Source organism: Python bivittatus, unplaced genomic scaffold (assembly GCF_059951505.1).
Source record: "Python bivittatus isolate LINGU-HERP-01145 unplaced genomic scaffold, Pbiv_v1 ctg000020_np1212, whole genome shotgun sequence".
Classification (NCBI taxonomy): Eukaryota; Metazoa; Chordata; class Lepidosauria; order Squamata; family Pythonidae; genus Python; species Python bivittatus.
Genome location: NW_028277030.1, coordinates 59599721 through 59622492, shown reverse-complemented (window position 1 = coordinate 59622492; position 22772 = coordinate 59599721). Strand labels below are relative to the sequence as shown.

Here is a 22772-nt window from a genome sequence, read left to right as displayed (position 1 = left end):
GATTTACCTCTTTCTCTAAAGTTACATCATGACTCTTTTCTTTCTATAATCTATCCTATCAAATAATCAGAACATAGATCATAAGCTCATTTTTTTCCCATGAAGTCCGTGAAGGGTTTCCTGTCAGCAATAAACGTAGATATTGTTTTTTCTGTAATCAAACAGGTCAATCTGGCCATCTCAGCAAGTTCTATCATCTTCACCAACCATTCCTCCATTGTAGGTATTCTCAAAACTTTCCATCTTTGTACATACAATAATCTTGTTTTATATCACATATAAAAACAAAGTTCCATGGCTTTTTTCCAACTGTTTATCCATCAATCCCAAGAGGAAACGTTCTGGTTTCAGTTGTATATTAATCTTTAAATCCTCTGAATCAGTGTATGCATTTGAACCCAAAATCTTCTAGCTTTTTTGTACATCCATCAAGTACGATAAATGACCCTTCTTATTGTTCCCATTTCCAACATAGATTTTGAAGTACAGGTAGTCCTTGACTTATGACCATTTGTTCAGTGACCATTCGAAGTTACACCAGCACTGAACAAAGGGAATTACAACCGGTCCCTGAAGTTATGGCTGTTGCAGCGCCCCCACAATCACATGATCAAAATTCGGGCACTTGGCAGTCGGTCTGCACTTATGACCATAGGAATGCTTCAACTCCCCCCACCCGCCTATCTCCCCCCCAACTATGCCCTTTTGGCCCCCTGCTGCCCAGCACTCCACCACCCTAGCTGACCTTTGCCATCTTCCGCTCCCACTGCTGACAAGGTGTGCCCAGCCTGGCCCATCACAAGGCTGCTGCTGGCCACGTGAGCTTTCTTCCCCAGGTCATGCACTATTTTTCAGCAATACCACTCTCATCCAAACCAAACAGCAAGCTCCAAAATACAATTTCAAATCAGGTAAACCCAGTCCTCCTCTTTCCTTTGCATCTTGTAGCACCTTATATTTAACTCATGGTTTTTTCCTTTGCCATACAAGCTTAGATATATCTTTTTGCCACTGTTTAAATGGTGCATCAGTTGTCAAAACTAGTATTGTCTCAAGCAGAAACATCACTCTAGGCAAAACATTTATTTTTATAACAGAAATTCTCCCTAACAATGACAATTGTAATTTCTCCTGTCTTAAGTCTTTTTAAACTTCATTCCATGTCTTAACATAATTATTTTGAAATAACATACAATTCATATTTGTCATGGTGATACTCAGGTATTTTACTTTTTTTTCTCAATCTTAAACCCATTTTCTTCATCAATTCTGTTTGATCCTCTATTTTCATGTTTTTTGTTAACATCTTTGTCTTCTGTTTGTTAATCTTACAGCCCACTAATGTACCAAATTCTTTTAATTTTCCCATTAATGTTTCAGTTCCCTTTAAAGGATCCTCCAAAACCAACACCAAATCATTTGCAAATGCTCTTAACTGATAGGTTTCTTTTTTAAACTTTACTCCCACAATTTTCTCATCTTGTCTTACATCTCTGTACAATATTTCAGGAACTAAAATAAACAAGAGAGGAGACAATGGGCATCCCTGTCTTGTTCGTTTTTGTATCTTACAAGGTTTTGTTAGATCTCCATTAACAATTACTTGTGTTTTTTGTGGCGTATAAATTGATCTTACCCATTTAATAAAATCCTCTCCAAAGTTTATATTTTCCAGAACTTTAAACAGGAAGGCCTTTGACCATTTTTAGTGAATTCCAACAAGTTCAAAAGAGAGAGAGATGTGTATAATTTTAAAGTTGCCTTTAAAATTATATGTCAAATAATGTCCTACTTGTCATCCTTACCTAATATTTTTGGTTTTACTTTAAACTTGTTTGTAACTTCATGTTACATAATAATTTAGTTTTCAAATAAATATTCTTTAAATAAATGCTATACGGAGGCACAGATACCACATACAAGGTTTTAGCAGTGTTTTATATATTTTGTATACATACTCTTGATGAAATAGTGTGTAATTGTGGCTGTTAGGAGTTAAGCCCGCAGCTGTATAGCTCGTGAATTATTCTGTTTTATCTGAAACTTCTCTCTCCTATGTGTCAAATCAAATACATAATTTTCATATCATTTACATGGAAAATGAATTGCATTTTATATAGACTTTTGACACAGCACTTACATCTGGAGCTTTGTCAGTTAATCCACTATTAATTATTTACTTCAAATACTGTACAGTTTATGGTGATATGAATTCTTGTCATATGTCTGTGAAAGGTAAATTTATGAATATAGCAAATATACTGCAAGGTCTGCACTTGACAACTGTGTAATTAATTTCAACTGTTTTTCACATACAGATCTATAATTGTGACGTCCATTAATATTAGAAAAAAAGAAGCTACAGATTCTTTGTACAAAATACGAAGAACCTTACCTACAAATTAGAAAAGGTGAAAAATGTATAAGCTTGCCATGTTAAGTGAATGCTAATGTATCTTATTTGCTGCTTTTAAAAAAATTGCTCAGCTGTACAGTTGATTGGGCCCAAATACATACGTGACATATGTTTGTGTGTTAAAGTTTGCCTAGGAATCTGAAAACCTGAGCTGGGGGGACTGTTAAACTTTTCTTCTCTGCTTTTCAGTTGAGAGACCCCAGTCTGTTATTAATTTGGGGGGAGTGATTTTTTAAAATGTGAAATAGCCCTTCCTATAACCAGATATGAGCCCTGACTAGGAGTGTGCAGAATGGCTTGACTGCGAAATGTTTTATATGTAATTCAAGGGTTTGTGTTGTTGACGGAATAAAACATGATTGAGCCAGTTATGCTGAGCCAAATTCTACCCTTGATTCCAGGTGAATCCCAGCCCTGAGTGAATTCCAGCAAGAACAGGACTCTGATGGCTGGACCTTGGCAGCCCACCTTCACACTGCAGTCATAGACTAATTGAAGCTCTTGGGTACCAAGCAAACATTTGTGCTCCCTAGCCTGCATGATCCAAAGATGAAGGAAAGCACTGTCCACAATAATGGTATTTCATAGTGAAGAGATCTCTTTGAAGTGGAAGTGCCCAGTCCAAGGAGAAGAGCCCAGACTGAACCCAGGACAAAAGCGACTGGGTCATCCCAGAATACACACCAGTAGCAGCAGCCAGACCCTTGGTTGCAACGCAGGATTCTCCTTGGCAGTCCCAGACTGCTCTTTCTATTTTGGCATAACGTGCTTGAAAAAGCAGGAGGAAGGGTGCTGCCTGATGGCTTGCTATTATTGAGGAACATGCTAATCTGCAATACATTAGAAGAAGGCGGGATGAGAAATGAGGCGTATCTGTGTCATGTGTTTTAAAATACCATGTTGGTAAATGTAAAAGAAAGTTTCAAGTGGGGAAAAAACTAAAAATGGCAAATTTTCTTTTTTCATTTTCTAGCCAGTTCCCTGCTTCTATCTCTAAAAGTTTGAAGATAAAAGCTAGCCCTGAACCTGAGCAGTTTGGTAGTACATAAAACAATAGGACATTTCTAGATAGTATGAAAAAGAAAGGTACTGCTTTCTTCTTTCATTCCAATTCTTTTGCAAGCCTCAGGACTTTGGTTTCTGGCTGGCTAAAGCCCTGAACAGGAAAAATTTTCTTAGGCTCTGGGGTATCACTGCACCATTTTATTGTGGATCTTCTCTTGCATTTTCAGAAATTGCACTGTGAAATATAATCCATATATATTCAGAAGTTTACAGTATTCAGAAATAATTGATAATTGAATGATGATGAAAAAGGGATATAGTCATAATAGCTAATGCCATCTAATACAAGTGTTTTAATTGTAAAAACAAATCGAACAATGTGACAACATATGCATGTTTGACAACAGGTTCTTGATTTCTTAAGCTGCAGTATTACTACAGGGAAATTTAATTACGGGGGGGAAAGTATTTAGATATACTTTTATACTTTAATACTTGTCACATTCTAAAAAATAATGATCAGCCATGTTATACAATTAGTCAGGTACTGTATATTATGAATACAAACTTGAAAACGAGAAGCAGTATCTCTCAACAATATGTATGTTGGAATTCAGTTCTATTACATAACTGAATCATGGATTTCCTGCAGTAGATTTTGAATTTAGATACAGGCAGTCCCCAGTTTAAGAATGAGTTCCATTCCCAGGGTCTGTCCTTAAATTGAATTTGTACGTAAGCCGGAACAGTATTATTGTATCATACTGTATAAGTAGTATTGTGTAATTAACTCGAACCATTGTGTATTTAACTCAAATTTTGCTACAATAGGCTTTGTTCTTAACTATGAGTCGTCTGTAAACCAGGTATTCTTAACCAAGTGACTACCTGTACAGGATTCTAAACTTGCTGTTTTCAATTTTTTATCCGTTATTTGCAAATGCAGAACCATCTTTCAGAAAGAGCTTACATTTGATGGCCCAGACTTACTTTTCACACACACATAAAGTTTAATCTTTTGACCTATGCTGCAGATGTCTGTTATTCTTTTAGTTCTATGTTAATGGCATTTAGCTATCTTGGATTAATTTAATAATCCAGATTTTATACAAGTCAGCTGATTTATTATGCAATCTGTATTTAATACAGTTAACTTTCTTGCTATGTGCTGTGCAATTCTAGAACATTTCATCTAATTTAATTTCTCATTTCATTTAATTTATTGATTTTAAAAAAGAAAACTCTCTTGTTTGTTTGTTTAATTATTTAATTAAAATCTGGTTCTGTTTCATAAATTAACAGTAGTTTCAGTATTTCTAAATACCCATCCCCAGGATCTCATAATCAAAGAAAAGGAAATGTTTGGAAGCAAAATGAAATTAACTTAAACTCTAAAAATAAAATCTGTTTAAAGTGGGTGCCTTTCATAAATAATCTGTTGAAAAAGTAATAATAGTTGCTAAATGTCTGTGAAAGAACTACTCAGTTGAGCTAAGTCTGGTGCAAAGCATAGATGTGATTTTGATTTCTCTGGTTGTCTAAGAGAGAGATGCATTTTTCTATCAGGTTCTGGAGTGACATGTATGCAGTTCTTAGGCTCCACAGCTCTAGAGTTTGTTTCAAAAGCACATCATCCTTTATTGTTAAAGGCTTCTTCCTGTTATCTTTAGATTTTTCAAAAAATATCTTTATTTCAGTTTTTCATCCATGAAAAATAACAACAAATTTGGGGATTGGCTTTTGATGACTAGGTTAAGATGGAAGCGCGGTATTAGTGCATTTCTGTTATTTGATAGATACATATTTCTGCATTTAATTACTATGTAATTGCTATATTGAACTTTAAGAATTAATTAAAATTGAAGTACACCTGGACGTAGATTCTGAAAAGAAACTCAGATTTTCTGCTAATGCTGTTGTGGCTTTAGAATATTCTGCTTAGATGGTTCAGGCAGTTGTGGAACATTTTCTCATAGAGACCCATCTTTGCTTTGTCTTGGTTATTTTCCACCATCAGCAACTGATAAAGAAATAAGCATTAGCATAGTTGTGTGGTGCAGATGTGACTTAGCCACTCCTGTGGTTTTGCTTGTTCTTTTTCTTCGTGCTGTAAGTTCTTAATGACTGATTTTCATAAGCACTTTTGCATTAGGCACCCGAGCAGCATCAGGAGATACGCTCCTTTATTGTCTGTTAATCTGTCCATGAACTGCTGCCCCTGCCTCGTTGGGTAATTAAGATGGTCCTGCATTATTTCCATGTATATCCTCCCATTAGATATGCTATTTTGTATGACAATATCATCTTAAAGGGAGGAGCTGAGCTAAATGACAAATGCTTTTATAGAAATTATCACTTATCTGGAATTCAACATCCAACATTATTAGCTTTTCAGTTTGGTTATGCAATAGCTACTACAACGGCAATTAGTTTTATGGGAAATCCACAAATGCACACATGTCTATCTTTGTCATACGCATTGTATATGTGCAGCGTTTTGGTGGTTTGTTTCAAAATGACTCCCAGTAGTTTATATCATAAAAAAGATAAGATATAAAAGCATAAGTGAAACATCAGCAGAATACCTCAGTATTGATCTCCCAAAGCCCAGAAAACCCAACTACTAATATGCACAGCAAAACTAGCTACCTCTTTTCCAAGAAATCCAAAAATCTGTTATTTCAACAAATAGGCAATGGACACTCTCCCATTCACTCTCCAAATGTGATTTGCTATGTGGAAGTGATAAAATAGTTATCTGTGCAAAGATGCTATTGAGTGTATAGTGGTTTACCCAGATTTTAAAACAAAAAAATCAAGTACAATGCATAAAGTGTGGTTTATGCACTGTACTTGGTTTTTTTAAAGTCAGTAGCATTTTTATACTCTAACTGTGAGCTGCCCAGAGTCACCCTCTGGGGGAGATGGGCAGCTTAATCAATCAATCAATCAATCAATCAATCAATTGGTCTTCTTTCTCCCCCATCCCCTACTGAGTTCTGTAAGGAGCATGCATTCTCTGATTTCATTTTGGTTTATACTGTAAAAGCTATTCTGAGTCCCATGTAGAGGTTTAAATCAACTTTCCATTCAACCTATCAGGAAGGAACCAAGATGGGAAAAACTGGCATAAATTTTTAATATATATATAATATACTATTTTAATAAAATAATAGTAGAAAATTAAAGGGTTGGGTAGGTTTGTTTCAAAAGAACATAAAAGAATAGAATGATTTAAATCAAGGTATTTAACTCAGTGAAAACTGTTTTTAAAATATACATAATTTTTAAAATAGGTTTGCATATTGATTGATTGATATGGTCATTAAAACATATTGAAATAAATTAGTCTTCATTCTACATATTAGATGCATTTTAAAACTATTTTTCTTTGCAAATGTATGCCTCTCTACACTGAATTCAATAGTTCTTATTCCCATGTAAATGTGTATGAGATTACAGCTGAAACCTTAAGTGTTTTAACATATTTTTTATTATTTTGGGAAATTTGCCTTGATGCTATTTCTTGTCTATGATCATGATAATGATGTTAGTATGGTTACACACAAAAACGAATAAGCAGTTGTTGTTTTTTAAATTCCCACCTGTCCTTAACATTCTTTGTTTACTTAAGAATGCCCAGTTCTCACCGAGATGGATATACAGGTGGATTCATTTTCCAAATAAAAATGGAGTTTTAAAAAACTGTTTTTAAAAGAAGGTTAATTTTGCTATATATAAGGATAAGCACTTGGATGATGAATTCATCCTTAATTATTTTTTTATGTTTTTCAGTATCTCAAAAAGTTTTATATTACTCAAAAAGTAAAAACAACCCAAAGTAGCTTTCAAAAAATGTCTAAAAACATAGAATTACAGCATCTTAAGCCATTAATAAAAACCAGCAATAAAACAATTTAGCAATATTGTCCCCAAAGTAAAACTGACATATAATTGTTATCTCAAAAATAGTAGTAAACTAAAACATCTCTTGTGAGAAAGCTGCAGAGAACACGTAAGTATTTAAGGTGCTCATAATAGCATGCAAGTTTACTGAACCCTAGTAGGAATCCATTCCATAGCCACTGAAGCTCTGTTGAAAAACAAGAGTCTTATTATTCCTATCTTTAGGGAGATGAGAAGAACTTCATTTGCTAAAATATTAAAAAAAAATGAGCTAAGTATTCCTCAGTTGCTAAAAAATAAAAAAAATGGAGACAGGTGTTCCTACCTTGATTCCCCCCCCCCCCGTCCAAATACTCCCAATTTGCTGAGCAATAGTACAATATCCATAAATTATTCAGTTATATCAAGCTTTTACAGTTTTGTCCATGAAATAAAATAACAGATGACAGAGTTGTAAATAAATGGCAGCAATTCTGTCACTCTTGATTTTATTTAAATTAAAAATGTCAACGACATCCACTATTCCTTGGTTATTTGGGTATCTATTATGTCTCAAATTCATCTTCAGATGTTTTTTTCTTGGAAAATATGCACGCACATATTTCATGTGATGACAATAATAGCAAAATGGCTATAAATTATTCTGCATACTAGCTATCTTCACCACATCACTACAACCAAAACAATGAATTTTTTAGTGGCACTCTAAACATTTCCTGATTTTCTGTACTGTAACAGATGCCATATGAAGCCATTTAAAGCTATATAAAGCCGTACAACCTTCCATTGGAAACTGATCACAAGATAATGGCAACACATAAATCAATATTTCATACTTCACAATTATTAAATCAAAACATTTTTGTTGCTAATTATCAGATTTAAAAATATTTGGCTTATTAAATTAACTACTTTGGAAGCAGTATAATAGAATAGTATAAATAATTCTAATTTTCAGAACAGCTGCTTTCCTGAAATGTAATGAAAAGTTAACCACTTCTGGCTTTGTATAAGAAAGGGAAAAATTGGCTGAAAAGCTTTAATCAAGTAAATTGTACAATTTTATATTGATTTATCAAATAAGTCTGAAGTAGTAGTATGAATCATTCTTGGAATAATCAGAAAATGTATAATACCTTCATGATATCACTCATTCTATTTTAAGCATCTGATTTAATTTATTATTTCATTAGCTTCTAGTTTCCCATTTAAATGCCACAGTAGGCTAATGCCATGAGCTTACTGTCTTATTTTCCCTGATTGATTGATTGATTGATTGTGAACTCTGATCATAACTGTTCATTTTGCATATATGTTAGTGTAGATTTAGAAATTGGGAGCCAGACTGGTATAATAGATGAAGGCACCAAGCTAGAAACCAGGAGATTGTGAATTCTAGTCCTGCCTTAGGCACAAAGTCAGCCAGATGACCTTGGGCCAGTCCCCCTCTCTCAGCCCTAGGAAGGACACAAGGGCAAATCACTTCTGAAAATGTTGCCAAGAAAACTACGTGAACTTATCCAGGCAGTGGCTAGGAGTCAAGACTGACTCACAGGTATACAAGCATACACACACACACACACACACACACACACACACACAGATTTATGAGTGACCAGAGGAATCATCATTCTGTGGATTGCTTTCAAGTTTCTGAAGACATTCTCATCATAAGGATGAGTATTTCCTCTCTGCAGCCTTCAGAAAAGTAGCCCTCTTGTTAAAGAAGAATATTGTATTTTGAATTCTAATTCATTTGTGCAATGCCAGCATGTTTTATAGCATCATGGTGATTGGTGATGCTTACTAAGATTAATAAATGCTCAGCTTTTTGATTAACTAAATGACATGTACTACACTGTGTTTTTATGGATTTTTATAGAAAACATATATTCTAGAATACATTTGAAATGAACACTGTAAATGTAATTTAAAATTGCAGTATGAAATAGTTTTGAAATTGAACAGCAAGGTATTCTGAAACAGGAGATTGTAGATTTTAAAAATTATATTTATATTCTGAGAATATAATTATATCTTTAATAAATTGTTTTTTGGGGTTTTTTTACTGTTGAGATGCTCCTTATTAAATATAACTGTTCTGGTAAATTACAGGCATAACACTTTGATGTCTGCTTTGATCAATCTTGTATGCTGTGTTGGCCTTATAAATCAGAGTCCATGCATCTACAGTTAGCATTTCTTTTTCAGGTCAAAACTGGACTGGGAAAAGATAGTTCCAGGCAGATACTAAATAGGTTTGGTTTCCCCAGTCAAATGATGGTGTCCAATAATTTATGAAATTCAACTATTTGATGGTCATGTAGTCCTTCCTGAAAAATCTTGCTCTGTACTCATCTACTAGTGGCCCATTACCCATTATGGAGAAGATATTTGAAAATGTGGTGGCAGTAACTGCTTTTCTAGAGCCATTTCCGTTTAGGTGGAGATCTGTTTTTTAGCCCGAAACAACATTGTCAGCCCTTTATCCAGACCTTTGTTGTGACTTTTCTTGGGAGAAGAATAATGGGAATGCAGCCTTGCTATTCTTGCTTGATCTCCCAGTTGTTTTTGATATCATTGACCATAGTATCATACCACAGAAGATTACCTCTGAGAGTTAAGAGTTAGGGCACTTTTCTATAGTAGTTCCATTTCTACTTGCAGAGTTGATTGTTAATGGATAGTAGTGAGTGAATTTTTAAAAAGAATTTACCATCTTGTCCTCGGTGCCGTTTAATGTCTGTAGGTAGGTGAAGTTATCAGGAGATGCAGAGCATCATGTAATTTGTATTAGGAGAGTCTGAGGTTTCCCACAATGATGTCTGGGTATCGTGATGGGCTGGGTGAGGCCAAAAAAACTGATAGCATGATGTTGAATGGGTGGATGTTTTCACAGTCCAGGGAATAGGAATTTTACTTATCATAGATAGGATTAAATTTGTCCCTTCTACATATTTATCATTATATATTTTTGCTACTGTACTTAAAACAGATATCAAACCCTCAGTGTGCAAGTATCTGAATCCCACCTAAAAACTGGCATTAAATTGAGTATTTTCCAGTCCTCTAGTATAGAAATGATACACATACACATGAATACATATACATATATACAAGTATATATACAAACATCAGTGCCCTCTGTCCAGAGTGCAGTGCTAGGAACAGCTAAGATACCGCGCAGAACCTTCAAACTCCCAGCCCTCTGGTCGAGGACCCTAGATTGAAGAAGACACATACCACCCATAGGGGGTGAGAAGAGATTTTTTTTTATAGTATAATTCCACATATTTTTGTTAAAAGGTCAGCAAATTAACACTTGAATTCAGCATGATTTCAGATTCTTAATTTGTCAATAGAGATGAGAACTTAATCTCATGTTACCACCCAGGATCTTCTCACAGAAGCATTGGAGCTAGTGTGAATATGTTTACAGTTAATCATGATAAATTGTAATCTACATTTATCACTATGTGCTATCTAATAGTTTTAAGTGGAAACGTTAAGCGCTATATCCAGAATATCTGTTTTTATAGCAGGTTTTCTGCCATTGATTTATAGTTTCTTTTCCATATATTTTGTGCTATCTCTGAGCAACCATAGGGTGGGAAAATTATTCTCTATATTTTTCACTTTTTATTTAAGAAATTGCATAGTTATTTAGAATCTTACAGTTAAAATGAGCCATTTAGGTGGTTAAGTCCAATGCATTGCTCAATGCAGAAATCCAAATTAAAGCATCTCTGACAGATGACTGTCTGGCCTTCATTTGAACAGATCCAATGAAGAGAAGCTCACCATTTATCTAGGTAGTGAGTTCTATTGCCAATTTCTTTTGTGTTAGAAAGGTTTTCTTTTTCCTAGCATTCAGCTGGAATCTGTCTTCATGATAGCTAAATCCATTATTTCATGTTTTACAATGTAGAATAATGAAAAACAGTTCTTAACCTTCTGCATGATATCCTTTTAATTATTTGAAGAGTGTTATTTCGTTCGCCCTCAATTTTTCTCCTCTGAATGCTAAACATATCCAGCTCCTTCAGTCTCTCCTCATAGGATTTAGTTTCTTGTCATCCTCACTTTCCTTGTCTGAATCCTCTTAAACTATAGTGTTCCATAATAGTCTTACCAAAGCAGAATAAAATGGAAAGTTTATTTCTCATGATTTGAAAATTATATTTCTTTGATGCCACCTAAAATTATACTTGCCTGTTTTTAAGACTCTTCATAATGTTGGCTCATATTCAGTTTGCAATCAGTTACTATTCCAGGATCTCCCTTTTTTATCCTCAAAACAATATTCCCATGAGATACACTTGTCTGAGAGAGAGTGACTGGCTGAAAGTCTTCCAGTGAGCTTCCATTTCCATGGCTGAGGATAAACTTGACTCTTGTCTTCCAGGTCCTAATCCAACATTTTAACCACTACATCGCACTGGCTCTCTTATGGCATCCCACTTAATACCTCATTCCAGTTTGATAAGGAACTATTGATGATCATTCTTTTGCCATTTTCAAACCAGCTATGTATTCGCTTATTTGTCATGCCATCCAACCCTCAATTAACTTACTAATCAAAATGTCATATGATGCTTCATCAGTGCGTTGATGAAATTAAAATATATTGTTTCCATGGCATTCCCCAATTTACTAAGGAAGTTACCTGATCAAAACCGTTAATCTGGCAACACTTGCTCTTTACAAATCTATGGCAATTTCTAGTAAATACTGCACTGTTTATAAGAGTGTTTCTTAAAGTGTGGTCCTAGTATCCCTGGGGATCCCCCAAGACCATCCCAGGGGTCTGCAAAATCAAAATTATTTGCCAGCCTATGTTGAAAAATAATACAGTATTAAAGTTCCATCAAACAACCATGAGAAGCAGTAGTGGCAGCACATTTTAATAATTATTTTTAAATTATTAAATTAATAATCATATAAAATTAATTAAATTAATCATATAAAATTAATTACATTAATATGATAAATGTAACTCATACAAACGAAAGCTCTTTTGGGGTCCTCCATAATTTTTAAAATCGTTTAAGGAGGTTTATAAGGTCAATCACTTTAGGATTTGCTCTAGAATTTTCTCAGATGTTGATGTCAGGTTGATTAATGTTTAATTTCCCAGAATGAAGGACAACATTTACCCTCCTTAGATCATCTGCCATTTCACCTTTTCTCCAGAATTTTTAAAATATAATTAATAATGGTTCAGCTAGACCATCATTTAATTCCTTTAGTACCCTAGGATGGAATTTTATGGCCCTGGAGATTTAAACTCATTCAGAATAAAGAGATATTTCTTATGAATCTTAAGTTTCGTTCCTGCCCTTTCACAACTGGCTGATTTACCTTCTGTATGGAGAAAACTGGACCAAAATAGGAATTGTATATAAATTCTTTGTAATCAGTTAGCATTTTCCTATCTTCAATGAACAACTGGTATAGTGGGTGTTTTTTTCCTTTTATTTTGAACATATTTAAAGAAGCCATTTGTGGTTGGCATCCTTTGTCAATATCAGCTCATTCTGAACTTTAGCTTTCCAGATGCTCTTTCTACATTCCAGGCTACCAATCTATGCTCTTACTCTGTGACCTGTTCCTCTTTCTGTTTCATATATGTGCCCTTTTTCTGTTTTCAGATCATCATTAAGCTTTTTGTGTAGCAATATTGGTTTTTTCTGTCCTTCTTTGTTTCTTCCTATTGAAATTTTTTGCAGTTGTATTAAGAATACTATATTAAATCTTCCTTTTTAGGAATTCTTATCTTCTTCCCATTATGTTCTCATATCACGGAATTCTTCTGATCATTGCTCTGAGTTTATTAACATCCACTTATTTTGAAATCCAGTATATATATTTACTACATCCTATTTTAATTTCCCTTAAAATCAAAAACTCACTTGATTTTAACCATGTGATTGTGGAATACCCTGCTTTTCAGAGTTGCCTTAATTGTATTTTCAAGTGTTTGTCATCCTTTGTACATCTTATTTGGAAACAAGCAACACTGAACTATGTTATAATTTGCTCTTCTATCTCTTCACAGGTCTGTTAGCTGCTTGATATTTCAAGATGCCGCTGGTAAAAAGAAACATAGACCCTAGATATCTTTGCCATACAGCTCTGCCACGAGGCATCAAGAATGAACTGGAATGTGTTACCAATATTTCCTTGGCAAATATAATAAGACAGTTAAGCAGTCTAAGTAAGTATCTAATTTATTAAGAATTAATTAATTTTAAGGGTAAATTTCATATGGCCAAATCTGAGTGGCTCTACCCCAAATCCTATTCCATCATGTCCATCTCTTTATTTTTTTTTAAGATGTGTTATTCTCCCACCTCCTGTGTATTTAACAAAGTGTTCTGTGTGTAGCTTTATTGTTGAATATAATGGTCATAAAAGAACTGACATTTCAGAGACTTTACAAGATTTATATAAAAACTATTGGGTGCATATAAAGTATTGCACTGGAATTGCACTTTTCTTTCTTTTATTTTTTTTCCTTCTATTCTTTACATCTTTCCTTTTTTCTCTCTCTCTGCACCTTTTACTCTTTCTTTCTATTCTTTCTTTTAGTTTGTATTAGTTTTTACTATTATAATTATAATCTTTAATAAAATTACTATTAAAGTATTGTACTGGAACATAGACAGTGGGGCAAAAAAGTATTTAGTCAGCCACCAATTGTGCAAGTTCTCCCACTTAAAAAGATGAGAGAGGCCTGTAATTTTCATCATAGGTATACCTCAACTATGAGAGACAAAATGAGAAAAAAAATCCAGAAAATCACATTGTCTGATTTTTAAAGAATTTATTTGCAAATCATGGTGGAAAATAAGTATTGGGTCACCTACAAACAAGCAAGATGTCTGGCTCTCACAGACCTGTAACTACTTCTTTAAGAGGCTTCTCTGTCCTCCACTCGTTACCTGTAGTAATGGCACCTGTTTGACCTTGTTATCAGTATAAAAGACACCTGTCCACAACCTCAAACAGTCACACTCCAAACTCCACTATGGCCAAGACCAAAGAGCTGTTGAAGGACACCAGGAACAAAATTGTAGACCTGCACCAGGCTGGGAAGACTGAATCTGCAATAGGCAAGCAGCTTGGTGTGAAGAAATCAACTGTGGGAGCAATAATTAGAAAATGGAAGACATACAAGACCACTGATAATCTCCCTTGATCTGGGGCTCCATGCAAGATCTCACCCTGTGGGGTCAAAATGATCACAAGAATGGTGAGCAAAAATCCCAGAACCACACGGGGGGACCTAGTGAATGACCTGCAGAGAGCTGGGACCAAAGTAACAAAGGCTACCATCAGTAACACACTATGCTGCCAGGGACTCAAATCCTGCAGTGCCAGACGTGTCCCCCTGCTAAAGCCAGTACATGTCTGGGCCCGTCTGAAGTTTGCTAGAGAGCATTTGGATAATCCAGAAGAGGATTGAGAGAATGTCATATGGTCAGATGAAACCAAAGTAGAACGTTTTGGTCTCAACTCATCGTGTTTGGAGGAGAGAGAATGCTGAGTTGCATCCAAAGAACACCATACCTACTGTGAAGCATGGGGGTGGAAACATCATGCTTTGGGGCTGTTTTTCTGCAAAGGGACCAGGACGACTGATCCGTGTAAAGGAAAGAATGAATGGGGCCATGTATCGCGAGATTTTGAGTGAACACCTCCTTCCATCAGCAAGGGCATTGAAGATGAAACGTGGCTGGGTCTTTCAGCATGACAATGATCCCAAACACACCGCCCGGGCAACGAAGGAGTGGCTTTGTAAGAAGCATTTCAAGGTCCTGGAGTGGCCTAGCCAGTCTCCAGATCTCAACCCCATGGAAAACCTTTGGAGGGAGTTAAAAGTCCGTGTTGCCCAGCGACAGCCCCAAAACATCACTGCTCTAGAGGAGATCTGCATGGAGGAATGGGCCAAAATACCAGCAACAGTGTGTGAAAACCTTGTGAAGACTTACAGAAAATGTTTGACCTCTGTCATTGCCAACAAAGGATATGTAACAAAGCATTGAGATGACTTTTGATATTGACCAAATCCTTATTTTCCACCATGATTTGCAAATAAATTCTTTAAAAATCAGACAATGTGATTTTCTGGATTTTTTCCCCCATTTTGTCTCTCATAGTTGAGGTATACCTATGATGAAAATTACAGGCCTCTCTCATCTTTTTAAGTGGGAGAACTTGCACAATTGGTGGCTGACTAAATACTTTTTTGCCCCACTGTAGTTATATTCCACTAACGTGGGAATGATGTCAGACTTGCTACTGTTGATTAATAGAATTCTGGAATAATAAAACTGTTACCAACTGATATGCATGTAAAAGTTCTACATGTTGGTGAGGTTTTGTGTGGGTGAGATTTCAAAGAGGCTCCCAGAGGCAATTTTCGTATCTTACCACCAAGTGTTAAGTCTCATGTAAGGGTTTTGTTTGTATTCAACAAGAGCTCTAGCTTTCTCCGTTGTATATTACCAAATTATATCATTGATCTCTGTATTACTGCATCCTGATTGAGACTATCTACTTCTAATTCAACACTGCCATCTTGTTGTCAATAAGCTGGATACTTATCCATATGTGTGGTGTACAGAGACCATGAAGAACAGGTAGTTTACCTGTAACTGTGCTTCTTGAAGTGATCACATGTATATGCACATGAGTCAACTGCCTTTCTTCCCAGCCATTCAGTGGGCATGCCTGCTATCTGGGCTGTGCCAGCAGTGTAATAGGAATTCGAGGAGAATGGCAGAAACTGCACCCAGAAGCACAGACCAGAATGTTTCCTGCCTAAAAGCTTGCCCCGCCTATATAGAAGGTTCTGGAAAAGGTTGTGTGCAGCCACATCACCCGTTTCTGTGAATGCAGAAATAACCTCTTGAAGAACCTCAGTAAATGACGTCCTACAGCCATTAACTTAGAGTCAGAGGAAATAGAAGATAATTTAGCAGGCTTTAGGTTTGTGTGTGATTTCATTAGGATAGCCAAGGCTGAGAGATCCCTGAGACAGACTTGACACGTAGTCCAGGTGGATCCCCAGCAACACTGCCAGATAGGCAGTGTTAGCAACAAGCTGCATAGCCAGCCATTAAAAGAAGGTGGTATATTGGCTAGCAAGTTAAGGATAGGTAGATGTCTTTAATATGGCTCTTTTCTACCACGTTGGCAAAAATCACATGGTGACCTGGGGATCCATATCTAGTGAGAGCACTGAAGAGATGAGAGGGAAGGTCTTAGAACCTTTCAGAGGTTCTGTGCTCCAAAGACAGTGTCTAATAGGGCCATTTGGCTGCTAACATAAGTAAAAAAAACCCTTTGTTTCTAAGTGATGCAGCTTTAATTTGTTGACTAGTGCATCTTGAATGACGGTGATAGCTGGGGAGGCAGCATTGATAGTATTAATCAGCAGAGGAGAGTAGGTGACAGAATAGTGAGGAAAGGAGGAAGACACAGAAAGAGCTTTAGTAGATCATATCAACAGCTCATCTGGTCCAGTAGTGGCCACCCAGATGCATTCATGAAGTTCATAAATGTATATAAATCCCCTTGGTTAGGTGACTGCAATGCACTGTAATAGGGCTCCCTGTAAAAACCCCATTCAGAAACTACAGCTAGTACAAAATACAGCAGTCTATCTGTTAACTGGGGCTAGATACTATGGACATATTATTTCAGACCCTGAATTGATTGCCTGGGTGCAATTTAAAGTGCTGATTTTAACTTATAAAGTCCTATATGGCTTGACACCAAGATACCTTCCGGGCCACCTCTTTTAGCCACTATCAACCATACGATGCAAATTGTATGGGGAAAATTGCTGATAGTCCCCCTACTATCACAAAATAAGGGGAGCAACTAGGAGGAGTTGTTTCTCTATTGAAGCCCGCATTTGGTGGAATAATATTCTAGAGGAAGTTTGGCTTTACTTGCCACTGCTGGCTTTTCTAATGTATGATAACTATTCTCTTCCATTACAAATACTATATCAGGTGTTTTGCATACTTAAGTTATAGATTGGGTCTGAACTTCCTATGCTTTCTTGTGCTTTTTACTTAGTTTTTAAAGATAAAATATTTGCTTTTTGAACTTTGGGTTTAATATGTATTAGAAAATGTGCATGTTGTCATTAACAGTGTAAAATAATAAATAGCAATAAAATGTTACTGACAGGAAAGAGATGTGGTATCCATATCTTCCTATTTTTGCTATGCTTTTTAAGAAGCAAACTGCTTTAGTATATATCTTTTGGGTATCTGTTTTTTTCCCAAACACAATGCTGGAAAAGTAGATTGAGTATTAAAATATGCTTGTGTCATAAGATTGCCTGATATTTCAGAACATCTCAGATCTCCAAGATACAATAAAAAGTGATGTGCTTCTATAGCATATCTTTATTTGATACAAAGCCCATACTGCTTGAGGGACTGCCCATATGCAAGTTTCCAAATGGCAGATATTTGTTAGAAACATCCCTAAACACTTTACAGTTAATGTAAATTTAATATAGATCTCTGATCTTTGGAAAGTGATTTTGTCATTTAAATACTGAACTGTCTTACATTAAGTCACTACAATTTTAATAGTCTGATCTGACTAGAAATTTTAGGTGTATAGGAACTCTCAAGAAGCATTAGGTAACGTATTTGGTACCAAGTTACAAGCATTCAGACAGTTCAGTCAATGAATGAGTGAATGAATGAATGAATATCCTATCTGCATTGGTACTGAAGTTGAATATCAGTTATTCAGAGTTGAGGACATGGATAAGATATTTGGCTAAGCCGACCTACCATCTCTTTCTTTGATCTTTGCCCTGTTGGTTTTATTACATCAAATAAGAAAGGGTTTAATTGGCTGCGTCCAGGCAGTGATAAATACTTTCCTTGCCTGGTGTGTGTATGTGTCCTAATTGTCTTAAAAGAAAGAGAGATTCAACCACTTCTGAAGAAACCTACATTGACTAAAGATCATGATTTTAATTATCAGCCAAGAAACTCTTCCTGGGAAGTTGCTCAAGCATGTATAATTGCCATTTTGAATTAATATTTAATGAGATTAATTTTCTAGACTTATTTCAGTCTCCTTCAGGCCTAGTTTTATTTATTTATTTATGATTAAATTTGTATGCCACCCATTTCCCCAACGGGTGACTTTTGGAATTAAACCTACATCAGTTTTCTGATGGGTGGCATATTCTAGGAGAATGCAGAGAGTATGGACCTATTAATTATGTACTTTATATATATACCATATAACCCTTTTGGGACAAGCAACATTACACAGAGCACAGAAAAGAGTAAGAACAATAAGCCAATAACATTAAAGTCGTGAGGTTAAAAAAAAGAAAATATACCTAAACCAGTATACACCAACACCGTTGACTATTTTCCATACCTTTCTATCTTTGCAAACCATCCTTGCTTCTGTCATGTCCACATACCACTTTATATACAGGCAGTCGTCGTTTAGTGACCACAATTGGTACTGGCAACTTAGTCATTAAGCAAAATGGTCACTAAGTGAAATGGCAACTGTGCTTATGATCTTACTTCAGCTTTCCTTTGTTTTACAGACCTGCGAGGGTCATAAATGTGAGGATTGGTTGCAAAGTTATTTTTTCATCACCATCGTAACTACAAATGGTCACTCCACAGGGCAGTCACTAAACAGGGACTACCTATATCACCTTTTGTTCTTTAAACTTCTCACCTTTCTTTTTGGTGATGTCAGCAATTCCACCCAACCATAACTTTCTCAGTCTTCCTTTTGTTCTTGATCTTTTTAATCTTGCTCTTGATCCATTTAATCTTTAATCTTCCTTCATTTTGTTTTGTAGTTTGAACCTCATTCATTCTCTCTATGTGAACAAGCCAGTTCAACATAGTTCTTTCATACTGTTCATTCATTTTTGTATTCAATCCACATTCAACATCTATTCATTCTTGATTCATTGTCTTCTTGTTTTGCTATATACACTTATGAAGGACCCATTTCCACTGCATTCAAGTTATATTTTGCTTTTGAAGTATCCAGTTCTTTTTTCCATATAGTAAAGTGGGAGAAGCACATTATTATGCACAGCAATTTTAGCTTCTTTTGACAAACATTCATTATTTGCAACAGACTTAACTATCTTTCTAGCAGCATCCTATTAATTCCTGTGGACATATGAATTGCTTTTTAATAAAGGATTCCTAGAAATAACACCAGCTTTTGTACTGATATTTTGATATTAGGAATGTTCTTAATTGGTTTTGATCTGATGTGATTGACTGGTTCGAGAAAGTTACTGGCCCTTTGATATTTATACTATGGGATATCAAGTGACTCCATCTTTATCTCCATTCTTTTAAAAATCTGTGTGACACTTAAATCTAAACCAAGGATGGGAAATTTGCATTCCTAGGTCCGCAGTGTGACTGTCAGGCTAATTTCAAAGAGATCGGCTTAGACCCATTGTAAGAAGTATTTGAACCTCGCCTGCAGCCTGCAGGGGTTATTGGAAAAGATTCCTCAGAGATATATTGTTTCTTTAAAGAGAAAATGGATATTTCCACTCACTTTATGGCTCTACCCACTGGTTGCTTCAGTCTCATCCATCACATGGCCTCCAGCAGATTACTGCTGAAGGGAATGTGAATCTTGACATGAAATAAGTTTTTCTATACTGTCCTAACAGAACATATTGTAATCCGAAGGTGCTGTTTGCTTCAACTTTTTCACTGGAGAGCATACAGCATATTTTAGTTTGGCATGGAGATCTTTTACTAGCCTAACCTGAAACACTGACTGAGAAGCTGCTTAGATGCTGATAACCTGTTATTAGTTATCCACTGTTATGTTGTTGAAATACATTACACAATGCTTGTTCTTGAAAGTGGTTCAGAGAATCTAGTCATTTTCAATAATTATTGCTAGATAGAATCAATTGAATTATATGAAAAAAACTGTATCAGATGGTCTCCCTCTGAACTAAATTCAGAACATTGGTTATGACGTGTAAAGCATTGTCCCTCTATAACATCTTTATTAGATACTTTCTAAAGCTCTCCTATTGTCTAAGATATAATTGAAGTTTCCTGAATAAAAGACTTTGACACTTTGACACTTTGACTGTGGAATATTGAAAGTATGCTTTCCTGGCACTAGCTTTAATGTCATTTTAGTGTTAAATGAATTTCCCTCCCCATCCTTTTAGTTAAGCTGTATTTATCTTTGTTGATTATCTTACAGGGCTCTTTTGGTTGTGTTTTTAAGTAATACTGGGAATTATTTGAGAATTAGGTAGAAATGCATTAAATAAATATGCAGAGTTGTGTACATGTGTGATCTATTATTTCCAAAGTCTTGCCAACCAGGGCTAAAAGTGGGCAAAGGGGAGGGTTCTGGCATATTTTTAAAAAATTTTCTCTCATTCATAGTAATAGGAGAGAAATTCCTTGCAACAGCTAAAGCTGTTGTGGGTGAGGCATCTTGGGTCAGAAAGAAAGAAGGAAGACTTTGGAAACAGTGGATACAAGATCACTCTGACATGGTCCCATTATGCATTTTCCAGGATAATCCTATATCTGCAAAGTATTACATGGGCATAATGAGAAAATTTGTGGCATATTGGAAACCCACAAACAGAGATCTTTTCTTCCTCACTGTAGTCTCCTTAAGGTGGGACTGTGTTCTGTGAAGAAATAAACAGTAAATGTATATACAATTTTCATTAGATGAAAAATATGTGATCTGTGGCCTATCAAATATTCTTAAACTTCTGTGTCCCTTACTGGATTGGAAGTGACTGGCTGGGCCTGCTAGAGTTGCAGTTCAACATCTGGATGTCTGTGCAAATTGTCATCCCTATTTTATGCTTTTATTATAAATATACTTTATACAGATGGCTGCATTGTGTTTAGGTGGTTCTTATTCTCCCACAACCTTGGTTTTTATTTAGGTTTGATTGTTTTTAATGGTTGTTTTATCGTTTTTAACTCTTGTTGGTTGTATGCCACCCAGTCACGTTTAGTGAGATGGGCAGCTATGTAAATTTGATTGATTAATTGATAAATACATACATACATACATGCATACATGCATTTTAAGTATGTAGATTTTTGAGCTACTGTATTAAGCTTGCCTTGAAGGCATCTCATTTTCAGCTTTCTCCTCTCTGGTGGCAGAGGATAGGAAGTTATTTTTCGACCTCCTCATTTGGAATGTACTACTACTGTGTAAGTCCTATATCAGCATCATTTTAAAAGTACTTAGGACAATGCAAGTTATTTAAAATTGACCATATCATTGTTTGACGCACTACAGCAGCCATTCCCCACATTAGAGAAAAATGGGTAGCTTTTTCTTTCCCTAAAAGTCCAGGAAAAAGTTTGTATTCTAGTCAGTCAGTCAGTCTCTCTCGCTCTACTACTTTGTTAACTGATCTTCATGATTATCTGATCCTTAGCAATGATTTTGTTCATCACGTCAATGGTAAAATAATTTGTAAATGAAGGAAAAGAGGTAAAGAAATAAAATATAATCCCACAGTTGCCCTTAAACAAGGTTAGGGCTCTGTGAGTATTATGTTTGCTATTAGCTTGGTTAAGTTTTCTATTTCATTTGTTTTTCCTTTTGATTTCCAGTTTTGTGCCAGGAAATCTATTAGAGTTTAGACAGAAAATGTATTTTATTCTGAGCCCAGAACATTCTGAGCTTAGAACATTTTATACATGCCTAGTACCTGTACTTAAGAAACACTATGCTTATGGTGATTCTGGACTCCACAGGCAAAACCTTACAGCCTGACAGCATTCTAGAAAATACTGCTGGGTTGGCTTTCTTTTAGTGAAGAGACCTACACTATTTTGAGCACACAGATAGGCTTTTTGTTGTTGTTATTGTTGTTAAGATTAATGGATATGGTCTTACGTGAAGCTTGAATAGAACATTCTTCACTCTTGCTGTTGAATTAACATTTCTGAAAATTTTCTGCCAATTTGTGTAGGCTTCTAAATGTCATTAAGTATGATTCTAAGCAGCATTTGTAGATTTAATTCAAGTCTTTCTGTGCAGAGACAAAAACAAGGACCAGCATGTGTGAAAGAAATATATCACTACATGGATTATTCATTGAGTTTCTAACATGGTCATCTTGAGTATCATGACTACATTAGTTCTTGAAGTTTCAGGTATACAGAGAAGATATCAAATTCCGGATTCAACTGCCCTTAAAAGGATTGTCCCATACATGGCACAGAGACTATAGTTGCCTCCTAGTTGAGAATTTTATTTTATTAGTACCTGTTAGTTATTCCATCTGTTGGTCATTTTGCACAGTAAAAGACAATGTAGAGTTGCAATTATGAGTACTACCTCTCTGGGGGACTCTTCAAGTGAAAGTGTGAGCATTTTTTGAAATAGTATT

General features: G+C 35.5%; 1 protein-coding gene across 2 annotated transcripts in view; it reads left to right on the top strand.

Annotated features, from left to right (window-relative positions):
- Positions 1-22772, top strand: part of WASF1 (WASP family member 1) — a 56614-nt gene that overhangs the window by 14572 nt on the left and 19270 nt on the right. For both annotated transcript variants that reach the window (XM_088139360.1, XM_007432240.4), the window contains exon 2: positions 13386-13544. In XM_088139360.1, the coding sequence (XP_087995486.1) occupies positions 13412-13544 (133 nt within the window). In that variant the 5' untranslated portion in view covers positions 13386-13411. The remainder of the gene's footprint in view (positions 1-13385; positions 13545-22772) is intronic.